The 13,402-nt window shown below is 41.5% G+C and overlaps 1 protein-coding gene across 1 annotated transcript in view; it reads right to left on the bottom strand.

Annotated features, from left to right (window-relative positions):
* PLEKHH2 (pleckstrin homology, MyTH4 and FERM domain containing H2) overlaps positions 1-13,402 on the bottom strand; it is a 128,030-nt gene that overhangs the window by 2,788 nt on the left and 111,840 nt on the right. Inside the window, exons 25-28 of the mRNA XM_013003918.2 lie at positions 9,959-10,104; positions 8,608-8,737; positions 6,462-6,548; positions 3,957-4,094 (exon numbers count right to left, since the gene is read on the bottom strand). Coding sequence (XP_012859372.1) covers positions 3,957-4,094; positions 6,462-6,548; positions 8,608-8,737; positions 9,959-10,104 — 501 coding nt within the window. The remainder of the gene's footprint in view (positions 1-3,956; positions 4,095-6,461; positions 6,549-8,607; positions 8,738-9,958; positions 10,105-13,402) is intronic.

Raw genomic sequence — 13,402 nt, 5'->3', positions numbered from 1 at the left:
GGGTGCAGAGTGAAGGGTTGAGAGCAAAGCGGGCACTGAGCCAAACGGGCCATGCCAGTGCTGGGTGCAGAGCAGCGGGTCGAGAATAAAGCGGGTCATTAGCCAGCTCTGGTCAGCTCCGCAGGTGTGTGTAGGAGATTCAAGGTCACTCGCTGCTAGTTGTTTCAAACAGCTCTGGTCAGCGCCGCATGGGTGGGGGAGATTCAAGGTCACTTGCTGCTAGAATCTGGCCTGGTATTGATCCGGCCATACACAAACAAGAAAGCATCTACAGGCCTGGTATCATCTAGGCCTGGTTATTTTCTCATTACTTACACCAGCAGAAATTGGGCTTTGGGTCTCCACTTCGTCCTCCCCCCCCATTCACAATGATATGATGTTTTGTTCTGATGATGCCTGATACCTGATCCCTTCGACACCTCATGATCGCACAGGCTGGTGTGCTTCTTCCAACCTATGGCATATTTAAAGAACTAAAATACTCCCTTAGCGTTAAGGCTGCAACGCTTCAGTATGAGAAAAAGCAGGTGACCGTTATCCCAGTTTGGGGAGGTGGTGGTCATTGGGCTGTGGTTTGCATCTCTAACTTTGAGAGTACCCAATGTAGAGTGACCCAGGACCACAATACACTTACTATTTTCATGTTGTCTTTGCTTTTTTATGGCATGTGTTAAAGTCTAGCAGGTCCTGCCTTTGTGAATGCTATTGAAAGTTTGCCTTATCCCTAAACCTCTTTGTGTAAATAGTGCTCAATCGCTTAAGTTTTTAATCTGTACAAATCAACAATTCCTATATTACGTTCTTAAAACTGACTTATACATGTATAATTTCTTTTTCTCAACAGTGTTTTAAATTCGATACCATTGGCCAATTGTAGCCCTAATCTAAGAGCAATTATTCTTTATGATATGGGCCTCCTCTAAACTCGATACTTGATCTCATAGCGAGATCACTGAGAAGATAAGGGCGCTACAGCAGAGTGGTGAAGAGATCAGATGGTGCCTGGCTATCAGAAAGAATAGCTTCTGGGATCTTAACTTTTTGCCCTAAAACAAGCAGTTGTCTCAGTGAGGCATTAATCAAGTCCACAAGGAAGAAGCACAAGACGACAGCATGCTTGTGGGATCCACAGATTTTCAATAACAAAATACAAATCTGGAGGAGGGAAGGGTATCGGAACTTCAATTCTGAACACCCAGTTTGCAGAAGGTCATGGATGACAGTTGACAGTTGGACACTGAATAAGGAAGACTGAAGAATCATCGATGCGTTTGAAGTGTGGCGCTGGAGAAGGCCATTGGAAGCATGATGGAGCGCTAAAATGACAAACTGGTCTGTCTTAGAAGCAGGACAGCCAGAGTGCTCCTTAGCGGCAAAGATGGCATACTGTCAGAACAATCCATACGTGGCAAAGTGGAGGGGCAATGAAAAAGAGGAAGGCCTTCAAGGAGCTGGACTGAGACAGCGGCTGCAAGGATGGGCGCAGGCCTAGAAGCAATGGTGAGGATTGGCTGTTGAAGGCCATTAAGACTCAGCCTGGAAACAGCTGGGAAGTCTCACGACCCAGGTGTCAGTATCTGCTGTTTGCTTCTGCGGCTTGACATTGAGACTAAGAACAAGGACGTATACGAGTTCTGGGAAATCAGGATGGTTAATTTTCTCAAGGAGGCTCGGTTTGGAAAAACATAAGAGTTGTTGATATGTATCCAATGTGCTTGCTTAACAATAAGAAAAATATAGCCCCGGGGTGTTTCTGCATGTATAAAAGGAAGATGTAGAATAAACTCAGGGCTTCGGTATTCACTGTTGCCCTCCCAATACTTTCTGTCTCTCTTTTTTCCTTAATCCTCACTCCCCCTTTCAAGACCGTTCGACGCGTCGGCAGGCTCCGACAGACGGCACAGGACTGTGCAGTGCTTTGTCGTGCTGTGCACACGGTCCTATGGGTCAGAAGCGTCTCAATGGCACCTAGCAACAACGATGAATGACAGTGTCAGTCCCAACTCCATTTGCAGGGTGCCCATGTGAATCGAGCCTCTGGGGAATTCCCTCTGACTATAGAGTGCAGTATGTGAATAATCTTCCTGTCAGCAGAGGGCCTGACGAAGGGTTGGCAGATGCAGTTAGGCTAAAGTAGAACACCTCATCCTTTGATCTCCCTTTGGACCCCTTTTAAATTGGTTCCTGCTTTTGAGATTTTCTGCCTTCTTTTCGATGGAGATTTTTCTGTTTGGTCATTGTTGTTGGGGTTCTTTTGTGTGTGTTTGATATAGGTTTCTGTATATGAAATCCAGGAAACCAGAGACAGTAACTAGATTAAAAAATTATCTAGGAGCATGGCAAGGGAGGTGGGGGGAGCACTGGGAGCTAAACAGTGAGGACAAGAGAGAACATAACTGTGGTGATGATTGCACAATACTTACTATGATTGAACTTTGAAATTGTGTGGCATGTGAATTAGATGCCAACAACAACACAAGCGTCTCTTTTTGTTGACGATGCTAAAACAGTTAGTTTTAGGAAAACCAATTTCTCATTCTTTTACTAAAAGCCGAAGGAAAATACAATGTAGCTCTTTAGTTCTTTTACTTAAGTCATTAAAATTACATAGGCAGTTCATGAGATAATAAAATGTTGGCGATAAAACCTCTCTTTTTTTGTCTATGATTTACAGAGTTACAGTGGACGTCCTAAATCCAGTCTGAATCTCCATATGGATTTAGCCTCCACTGTATTCTTTCTGACTGTTCACTGGCAATGTGAATAGTTTTGCCCTCAAGGCAGAGCCCATTAGAAAGTTGATTAATGCCACCCCCCTGGAAGTCCAGGGAGGGGCAGCCTAGCCCTTAGGGACTTGCCTGGGATGAAATTTGGGATACTAAGGCCCACATGACACTGACTGGCTTGGTTGGAAGGTCCTGAATCAATTTTATAATTGATTCCATCTAGAACAGTCTCTGTGTCCCAATCATGGTCCCTTTCCCATTTCTGTGGTTCTGCCTGTAAGTGTGATGTACTTGTTCACCATCAATCATGTTTTTGTGATAGTTTCATTGTCCCACTGAAGTAGCCGCTTTACACTATTTATCTATTTGTCTATCAAGTCAATGCAGACGCACCGTGACGTGACCCTATCAGACAGGGTAGAACTGCCCCTGTGAGTTTCCGAGACTGTAGCTCTTTATGGGAGTAGAGCCCCACCTTTCTCTCTCAGAGAGGCTGGTGGTTTTGAACTGCTGTCCTTTCTGATCGCAGCCCAGTGCATAACCACTACTCCGCCAGTGCTCCTCCTTTAAGTGGCCGGGTATGTTTAAATCCTTGGATGTCATTATGGCCTGGTTCTGATGGGTCTCCTTCATCCATAAGATGTGCTTTGATTTTGTCTTGTTATCGTCTTGCTGAAAACTTAATAAATGTTCTCCATAAATTCTATTAGAGATTAACCACCAGGTGCTCTGAGAAAGGATGAGGCTTTCTACTCCCACCAAGAGTTACAGTCTTGGAAACCCACACGGGCAGTTCTGCTCTGTCCTGCAGGTTTGCTGTGACTTAGAATCGACTTGATGGTGGGATGGCAGTGATGCTTGTTTGTTTTCTCTCTCCCCTAAAACACTGTGAACATAGAGTTAACAAGCCCAAACGCATATGATGATGTGTATAAAGTACCTGCCAACCACTTAGACCCAGGCCATCTGTCTACCTTTTGTATAGCAGTGGGGTAGGCACTATACAAATTTCATTTAACTCTTAAGCCATAAGATGTAGTAGCACACCAATATTTAGACCAGGAAAGAAGGTTTAGGAATATAAAGTAAGCAAAAATTATAATCTAGGACTGCTTGATTCTGAGTAAAGTCAGTCCCTCGCCAATTCCCCAAGTATGGCTTTTGCTCAATCAATGTCAAAAGTGAGAAATCATCTAGTGCAATGAAGTTGACGGAAATGCTTCCACTCACCGTGGGCTTTGCCATGGCAAAAAGCAATTTCTCTGTAGGTTTGTCCTTTGAAAGCGCATTGTTAATGACGACCATGAAATCATCTTGATAGCCTCCGAAGGTCATTAGACTCTTGTACACATAACTAATGATTAGCCTCTGGAAGAAGAAGACAAACCACATATAAGTGATATACGCTTTACTTTCAAAGGAAGATCAGAGATTAATAACACATATCGCCATTAAAACACAACCAATAATTGGCAGAGTCCAGAAAATTATTTTCTAAAACTCATATAGCTTCTGATCTAAAATACATAGCAGTGGGTTCATTATTTAGGGATTATTTGCCTTTATAATGAAAATATGTTTTGATCCAGAAACAGCTCACTGCAGAGAAATTTTAAAATACAGGAAGAAAACAAAAGCACCTGTACATATTCCTGCCTCTGGGGAAAAGCAATGAATATTTTTGTATATGTCCTTTAAGATAGCTCTCTAGGTTAATCCATATGAAACAGATAAGAATTGGTAGTCTATATGGTTCAACCTGATAGGTTCTGATATATGTCATAAGATACCATGGTATTCATACTGCCCAATAGCCTGCTTTATTTAATTCTTTATTTTTAAAAATCATTTTATTGGGGGCTCTTTTAAAAAAAGTTATATAGCTCAACTTTATTGAGGAATATGAACCTTGTATCACAGTGATTCCTGGTGTTTGTTTCTTTTAATCATTTTATTGGGGGCTGCATCTCTTAATCACAATCCATACATCCATCTATTGTGTCAAGCACATTTGTACATATGTTGTACTTGATCTTAGCCAAAAGGCCGAGAAGTGTTGTACATATGTTGCCATCGTCATTTTCTAAACATTTTCTTTCTACTTGAGCCCTTAGTATCAGCTCATTCCCCTCCTCTCCCTCCCTATTCTGCTTTTTAAATATAACAACACTTTTGGACATATTTCAGGATAACAGACGTACATTATTTGTGTGATATTATTTTAATGATTTAATAGTTAATTATTTAACCGATGTCCTATTGTGGCATATTGAAGCCATTTTGAAATGTTACTATGTAAAATAATACTCTACTAAATATTTTGGATATATTTATCAGTGTACATACCTAATTATTTCTTTGGTTGGAAATTCCAAAAAAGGACAACTATTATTTCCCCCCGTTTTCTTTTATCACTGCCTATTCTTTCTTGGACATGAATTAGTATCTCTTTGTGGTTTTTATTTGCGTCTCCCCAAGGGCATCTTTGTGTGTCCTTTGGGGGTTTTTGAATATCTTCTTTGATGAAATGCATTAAGGATCTGCCCATTTTTCTGGTTCAGTTGTTTGTCTTTTTGTTGTTAAGATGTATAAATATTTTATATAATTTGGATATTAAACCCTTATTGACTACCTGCTTCCCCCAATTTTCTCTCCATCTGTAGGTTGTCCTATCACTATTTCCATAAAGTTTTGTGATGAACTAAAGTATTCAGTGTTTATGAGGTCCTACTTATATCTTGTGCCTTTCTACTTTCAAACAGAGTTACGGCCTCAGAAACTCACAGGGCTGTTCTACCCTGTCCTATTGGGTTGCGATGCATTAACAATGACTGGGTGGCAGTGAGTTTGAATTGAATAGCTCATCACTAAAAACCAGGTCACATAGCTTCCCCCTTACATTTTTCTCCAAGAATTATGAATTTATTTTTTAAACTTATTAAAAAAATTTTTCCCAAGCCAAACTGTATCCAGCTTTATTAAAGATACTTTTCATAAACCATCATGGTATTCGGGCAGGACCCGGGCAGACAATCATTAACAGTGTACAACACTTTCAAGCTTCTTTCTTCAATGAACGACCAAAATCAGAAAGCCACCATAAAACCCAAGTCTCATCTGATGCTCTGAAAAGGGAAAGTTTAGAGTGACGGGTCACATTTCACATTGGGCGTGTTGTTTAACAACATTCCACGAGCCGACCCTGACTTTCAAAAAGGAAATGAACACAGCAGAATTGCCAATCTGAAGATCCACAATTCTGAAACGGAACTGCTGCTCTTTTGAGGGATGCCATTAGGAGTGCGTCCCTGGAAAATCTAGATCCTTGATATTCTACCAACCAACCAGCAATGGTACTTTCCTCTAGCTTGCTTCCTGCCCGGAGAATGTCTTTTATGTTTTCTTTATTCCCTTCAATCTGTGGATTCAATTGTATCCCCCAATTCAGTCCATGAGAGACCCTTACCAGATTTATTGTTCTTCAAATTTTTCTTTAATCTTTGTTTCTAAAAATTAAATAATATTCATGTCACATTTGTAAAATAGATACTCAGGATACACTGTTAGGAAGAATGTTTTGCATGAATGAGGTGAATTAGATGATGCATCATTATCTCCTTTTTATGGTAGACTGAACAATGAAAATGGAATGTCAAATCAGAACAACAACAACAAAAAGAAAATGGAAGGTCAATGATTGTTGACTGAATACCAAACTTTAGAATTTAATCTTACCATAGAGTTGTATTCTAAGATGCTTAAACCATCTTCATGGACAGCCAACCATATGACAGTGTTTCCAAGCGATGATGGAGTTATAGGCTAGGAAGAGGGGAAAGTACACTTTATTATAAATGTTTAGCAGAATATTACAGAAATATTTTCACTTTAAATGCCAAATACCACTTACCATTAAATAATAATAAAACTTACTTCAAAAATCTGTTGGGGAAGAGGTAATGTGATGTACTGATAGGGGTGTGAAAGTGTCTTAGGAGACCTGGATTTGAGACTCAAAATTTACTATTTTCTCACATGTTCACGAGGACAAGCTGCTTAATTTCTTTGAGCCTCGACTTCCTCATCTTCAACATGGAAACACTAATGTTTATACCTTATTTGTCTTTTGTTTCCCGAAGCTACTAGTTAATAAAACTCTGAGGGCTTCTAGGCTGATCAACTTTCTTTTTTTTTTAAAATTAAATAATCATTTTATTAGGGACTCATACAACTCATCACAATCAGTATATACGTCATTTGTGTCCAGCACATTAGTACATATGTTGACTTCATCATTCTCACAACACCCGCTTTCCACTTGAGCCCTTGGTGTCAGCTCCTCATTCCCCCCCTCCCTCCCCACTCCCCCTTCCCCTGAACCCTTGATAATTTATAAATTATTATTATTTTATCTTATCTAACCCCATCCAACGTCTCCCTCACCCACTTCTCCGCTGTCCGTCCCCCAGGGAAGAATGAAACAAATTCTATTGATATACTTTATGCAGTCTTTTGCACTTTTACAATGGAAAGAATTATTATAGTTATACACTCTTAAAGAAAAACATTACTAAATCTGATGTTCAATGAGTACTATTAGATTAAAAAGAATTGTGAAACCGTGCAATCAACAGTAACCAGAAATGCTAAACTTTTCACTTTTTTATTGCATATAACCATGAAATATTAATAAACAGAATCTCTTATTATGAAAACTTATTGATGCTTTTGCATATTTTGCATATTCCACAATTTTTTTTGGTCAGTGAGATAGTTAAAGTTTATTTTGCCAACCTGGCCAATAAACACATGTGGGGTTAATTGAAGGGCTAAAGATAAATGGCTCGGTGAGTCTTGCCTTTCTAATTCTCGGGTCTCTTGTTTTCTGATGGTCGGACCAGGGTGCAGCTGCCTTAGCCAGTTCCCTGATTTAGCTGGCAAGGCTCACCTCCTGCAAGACATCCTCAAGGAGAAGCCACATGGACCTAACCCGATGCAGCCCTGGGTGCTGGAGTAGCCATGTGGAGACCCCAGCCAGGGCTGAGATGATTACCCTTTCACTGACTTGGCTTTCCTCCTGCAGTCGGCATCATTGCATGTGTTTTGTGAGATGGAGGAGGACTTTGTGGACTGGTGTTGGGCATATGTGTTAATGTTGAGCTTGTATGCTTGGGCTGCACTGGGTTGGGATGTTTTCTTCATGTGTACTTACCCTTTATCTAAAACTCTCCCTTATACATAGGAGTTTCTGTGGATTTCTTTCTCTAAAGTACCCAGACTAAGACAGTCAGCAACTGAAATTCTAACAAAAACTTTTAAGCGCTTCTCTTAAAGTTGATTAAGGAATGTCAAGAGTGTATATAAGGAATTGGGATGTAGCCTGTGCTATCTGTATGCAGCATAGTGATCAGAATGGCTTGTATGAAAAACACAAGTTATTACATTGTCCATGAGGGCTCGTTTGTGTAGGATTGTTCAGCAGCATCAAGTGGATTCCGGGTCACAGCAACTCCAGGTGACTGCCCCCTAAGGTTCTTGAGGGTGAATCTTTATAGAAGCAGAGTCTTTCTCCCACAGAGCCACTGGGCGGGTTTGAACTGCCAACCTTTGAGTTAGCAGCTGAGTTTTGCACCGTTGTGCCAAGGAGAGACAGCATTAAAAATGTGTATCCAGCTTTATTAAAGCTGTGCCAAGGAGAGACAGCTTTAAAAAAGATGTCATTAAGCAGACAAATACAACAATGTGGTGAATTTCCTTATTGTTAAAAAAGCTTCATATGGTAAACCAGCGTTTAGTGCTTCAATGGGCTGAGCTCGATGGAACTGGCCATACACACAGCGGTTTGTATTCTGCACCTCCTTCGCATCCCTGACTGACGTACCTTTGCAAGGAACAACTTGGCACCAAAGAATGGCCACTTCCGGGCTACTGTCAAATAGATGCGTACACAATCCGCAGCACTGTGTCCTCGGAGGGCCATCCATCTTGTGGACAGTCGCTGGCACAGCTGCCTACAAAAAAGAAAAGAAACCACACAAAAGTAAAAACACTCTTATCACCCTTCCAGGGCCAATGACTGCAAAACTGTGAGCCATTGATACTGTCCCTTTGGACTCTCCCCGGCACTGTCCACCCCTGGTCTTTTCACACCACTTCTTTGGCAAAAGCCTCAGACTCTTGGTGCTCTTTGCAAGACTTAGGCTCTCCTCCACCCAACATTCTCACCCCGAGTCGAATCCATTTTAAAATTCACAGTAAGCAAACATACAAGCTTGTGAGTGTTGTTAGGTGCCCGGGTGGTCAGCTCTGACTCATAACGTTCACACACACATCAGAATGTCACACCACCCGGGCTTGTGCCATCCCCACAATTGCTCTTCTGTTTCAGCCCATTGTTGGGGCCGCGGTGTCAATCCAATTCTTGAGGGTCTTCCCCTTTTCCCAGGTCCCTCTACTTTCCCAGCATGACGTCTTTCCCCAGGGACTGGTCTCTTCATGACAAAAGTACGTGAGACAACGTTTCAGCAACCTTGCCTCTAAGGAGCATTCCGGCTCCACTTCTCCTAAGACAGACCTGTTTGTGTTGGCAGTCCACCGTACTTTCAATGTTTGTCACCAACAAATGCATCGATTTCTCTTTAGTCTTCCTTATTCAAAGGGAGGAGGGAGTGGGGAGGGAGGGGAAAAATGAGGACCTAATGCCGGGGATTTAAGTGGAGAGGAAATGTTTTGAGAATGATGAGGGCAATGAATGTACAAATGTGCTTTACACAATTGCTGTATGTATGGATTGTGATAAGAGTTGTATGAGCCCCTAATAAAATGATTAGAAAAAAAGAATAGAAGAAAGTTTATTTATATTCCAATCTGTTTATACTGTACCATCTAAGAAATAAAAGGTTTTTGTGAATACGAAATGAAATTAGCCATGCTATTGATCACTGCTTCCCTTCGGCTTAGTTTAGAAGAATGAATAAGATCTAATGAAAAGTAGGTCTTCTGAAACAAGATGAACTTTTAAAAGTATTTTTTTCAGTTGTAAAAATAGATTCTCAAGTTTCCAGAGGCATTTTTTTAAAGGAGAAAGAATGATAATCAGTTGTCACTAAATAATATTAAAAAGCCTTGAGGATAAAGTCATATACAATTTTCTTATCGTTATGATGAAATTTGAACAACATTGACAGATCATTGTAAAACTCGTGTGACAAAGTGGAAGAAGAAGTCCTTACCTTAACTGTTCTTCAGAACAGCCTTCTCTATACCTTTTGGGATAAAATTTCTCTATGACTTGTTTTAGAGTTTGATTTGCTTTGCACTGATTAGTAACCTGCCCGGCTGGAGTTGAGAAAGGTCTTTCAAAATCTCCAATCTCCACCTATTTGAAAATCCAGAGAGAAAATACAGGTTATTGAAACTATCTTTGGAAAGTGTGATAGTTAAGGTTTATTGTGCCAACCTGGCCGATAAACACATGTGGGACTAATTGAAGGGGAAGGGTGGAGACATAAATGGCTCTGTGAGCCTCGCCTTTCTTGTTCTCTGGTCTCTTGCTCTGATGGTCAGACCAGTGTGCGGCTGCCTTGGCTAGTTCTCTGCCTCAGCTGGCAAGGTTCACTTCCTGTGGGACTTTCCTGAGGAGAAGCCACATGGACCTACCCCGATGCAGCCCTGGGTGCTGGAGCAGCTTGTGGAGACCCCTGCCAGCGCTGAGATGCTGGCACCAGTGGCACCTCCACTGGATTCAAAGACTTTCTACCCACTGGCCTGTGATCATCCTGCATTTGGCATCACTGCATGTGGTTTGGGAATTTGAGGAGGACTTTGTAGATCTGTGTCGGACACATGAGTTAATATTGGACTTATGGGCTTGGATTGGACAGGGTTGAGGTGCTTTATTAATGCACATTTAACCTTTATATAAAACTCTCTCTTACACACATATGAGTTTCTGTAGATTTGTTTCTCTAAGTCTACGCAGACTAACACAGAAAGGAAAATTCATCTTCTTTTTAAAACTTTCTTTATAACATAGCCCACAAAAATCTGCCATGATTGTGTGCCTATGAGATTTACACGTATCTGTAAGATTAGTTATTAAAACAGAAACCCCGTTTAAATTCTAATTTTGAAAAGAAGCTAAAATGTAAATATTTCTAACCCATTTCAATATTAACCTCCTTAGGTTAAACTCACGACCCAGTAGCATTGCTAATAGATTTTTTAAAAGGCAAAATTCTACAGATATTTTGCAGGTAGAGCTGCTAATAGAATTTGCTATTAGGTAAGGCCACTACATTTTCCTGCTATTGCCTAGTATCATGTTTTTCCTGCTATTACCTATGTATCCCTAACATGGTACCATTTTATTGACATTTATTTCCTGTATGATACAATCCAGTGGTTTAAATATATTAAAAAGAGTTGTGCAATCATCATCACCACAATCAATTTTTGATCATTTTATTCTTTCTTGTGTCCAGCGGTATTAGCTCCCCATTGCCCCTCAAATCCCCTGTAATATCCCTACGGATCTATACATCGAGTTACTGTCTCTATGGGTTTACCTACACTGGATGATGTTTAAGGTACTGTTTTGTGGTGAAGCCTATGAGAAACTAGGACTTAATAGGACTACCTTGTTTTCTGGATCTCACAAGTTTCCACCGTTTGGCAGAGTATATGTAGTTGAACCACTCTTTGGTTGCTTGTTGAAGGAGCCCTAGTGTTCAGTGGTTGAGTTCTAGGCTGCTAGCCCCACAGGTTGATGGTTTGAGCCTACCAGCTGCTCTGCAGGTGAAAGTTGTGGCCATCTGCTTTTGTAGACTTGCAATGGGGCACTTCTCTGCTGGCCCGTGGGGTTGTCAGGATTCAGAATCAACTTGATGACAGTGCATTTGGTTTGTTATCACACATTGCGATAGAAAATATATTGGCGTTTCCCTTCTCTGACAGGTTTCTACCTCACACAGGTAGAGGCTTTTCAAAGTTCGACTGTACTTGCTAATAAAGCAGCACAATGAAAATTTAAATCCAAGACAATCAAAGTGGTAAAGCCATAACATTTCACAGAGGTATGTGAAGTGGTATTTTTAAAATCTCTCTCCTGAATGTAATGGGAGTGAGAACTATAGTCTTACTGGCCCTTTCCTAGGTTTTCTCCATAAACGTTACTGCCTTCATCTTCCATTTCGTTCTGATGTTCTATTATTCCTGGGAATACAGCTTTTCAGGCCCATCTCTCTCTAAGGACTAAATGCTCAGCTCTCCTTTTTATTAATTAGGTGAAATCGGCATCATCCTCTATCCACCCAGGCAAACCCCTGCCCCTTTTCTAGTGCCTTGTCCCCTCCTCCATTCAGCCAAACATTCTCTGAGTCCCATGATTTGACAGGCACTGTGCTACATGACAGGGGAAAAGAATACGTTGGATGGAGGGCCTGTTCTCAAAGATCTTATTAACTAGTAGCGGAGAAAGAGGTATAAACAAATATGATAAACTGTTTCAGGGGCCTTGCACAGGGCACCTGAGAGAGTCCAAGAAGAGAGATGAGCTAGGGACCATTCCGCTGACTGTCCTACTGAACAGTCATCATGAGCTACAGCACTCGGCAACCGCAGATGGGCGGGTTCCATCAAATGAGGCAGGAATGGCTTCTATCTCAAAAGGGCCCTGGCCTCCCCTTTACTTAGTTCTTCATCTTCATCTGATCAGTTACTGTTGAAATTCCTCAGTTCAGCATTGCCCTATTCTTAGAATGTCCTAAACCATGTCTTTAATCAAGTTACTTGCTTGCTGGTCACTTGGTTCAGTTCTCACTGGGCATTCCTCCTGGTTTCCATCATTCCACATCCCCTTCCTAGCCAACCATCCTTCAGTCTCCTCGGACCTAATGAAAGTTGGTTCCTCTGCTTCTCAGTCTGACTCAAGTCCTCCCACCACAGCAAGCTCTCTGTTGTCCTCGCCTGTCATCAGGCAGCACTTACTGTGAGGTCCGTGGTCAGGATTTAACCTGCCAGCGCTAAGATGCTTCTACCACCACTGGATCCACAAGACTTTGCACCCACTGGCCTGTGATCTTCCTGCATTCGGCATCATTGCATGTGTTTCGTGAGTCTGAAGAGGAATTTGTTCATTGGTATCAAACCTATGGACTTGATCTGGATTGGGCTGGGATATTTTCTCAATATTCAATTGCTCTTGTCTATAAAGCTCTTTCTTACATACATATAAGTATCTATACATTTGTTTCTCTGGTCAACCCAGATTAACACAAGTGGTGTCTTAAAGTTTAGTGTCTCCCTCCTTAATGCCTGGCTTCCACTTTGACACGGAAGAAGGCAAATTACATGTTTAGAGAATACATAGGATGTCTATTTTATGTACCTTGCAGGAATTGGCTCATTTGAAGGCATGACTGGGAGGGCCATGCTTTGACATTATGTACAAAGGCCAACCCCACAGAGGTTGAAGGAGCTTCACGACCATCAATAAGAGCCTACAGCAAAGCATGTGTTTTGAACTGAGGGCCACTGTGCTGAGAACCTTCTCGACTCAGGAGAAAGATCTGTAACGCTCAAGGTGATGAAAGACAGTGAGGAACAGCAGCAGGCCCGGCAGAGCCCAGCACAGTCTGAGTGGTGGGAACCAAGAGACTGGCGTAGGGCAGTCCAGT

This window comes from Echinops telfairi, unplaced genomic scaffold (assembly GCF_000313985.2).
Source record: "Echinops telfairi isolate 266 unplaced genomic scaffold, ASM31398v2 ScPeMD7_7475;HRSCAF=8513, whole genome shotgun sequence".
Classification (NCBI taxonomy): Eukaryota; Metazoa; Chordata; class Mammalia; order Afrosoricida; family Tenrecidae; genus Echinops; species Echinops telfairi.
The sequence above is the reverse complement of the archived record's forward strand: the minus strand, read 5'-3'. Positions and strand labels throughout refer to the sequence as shown.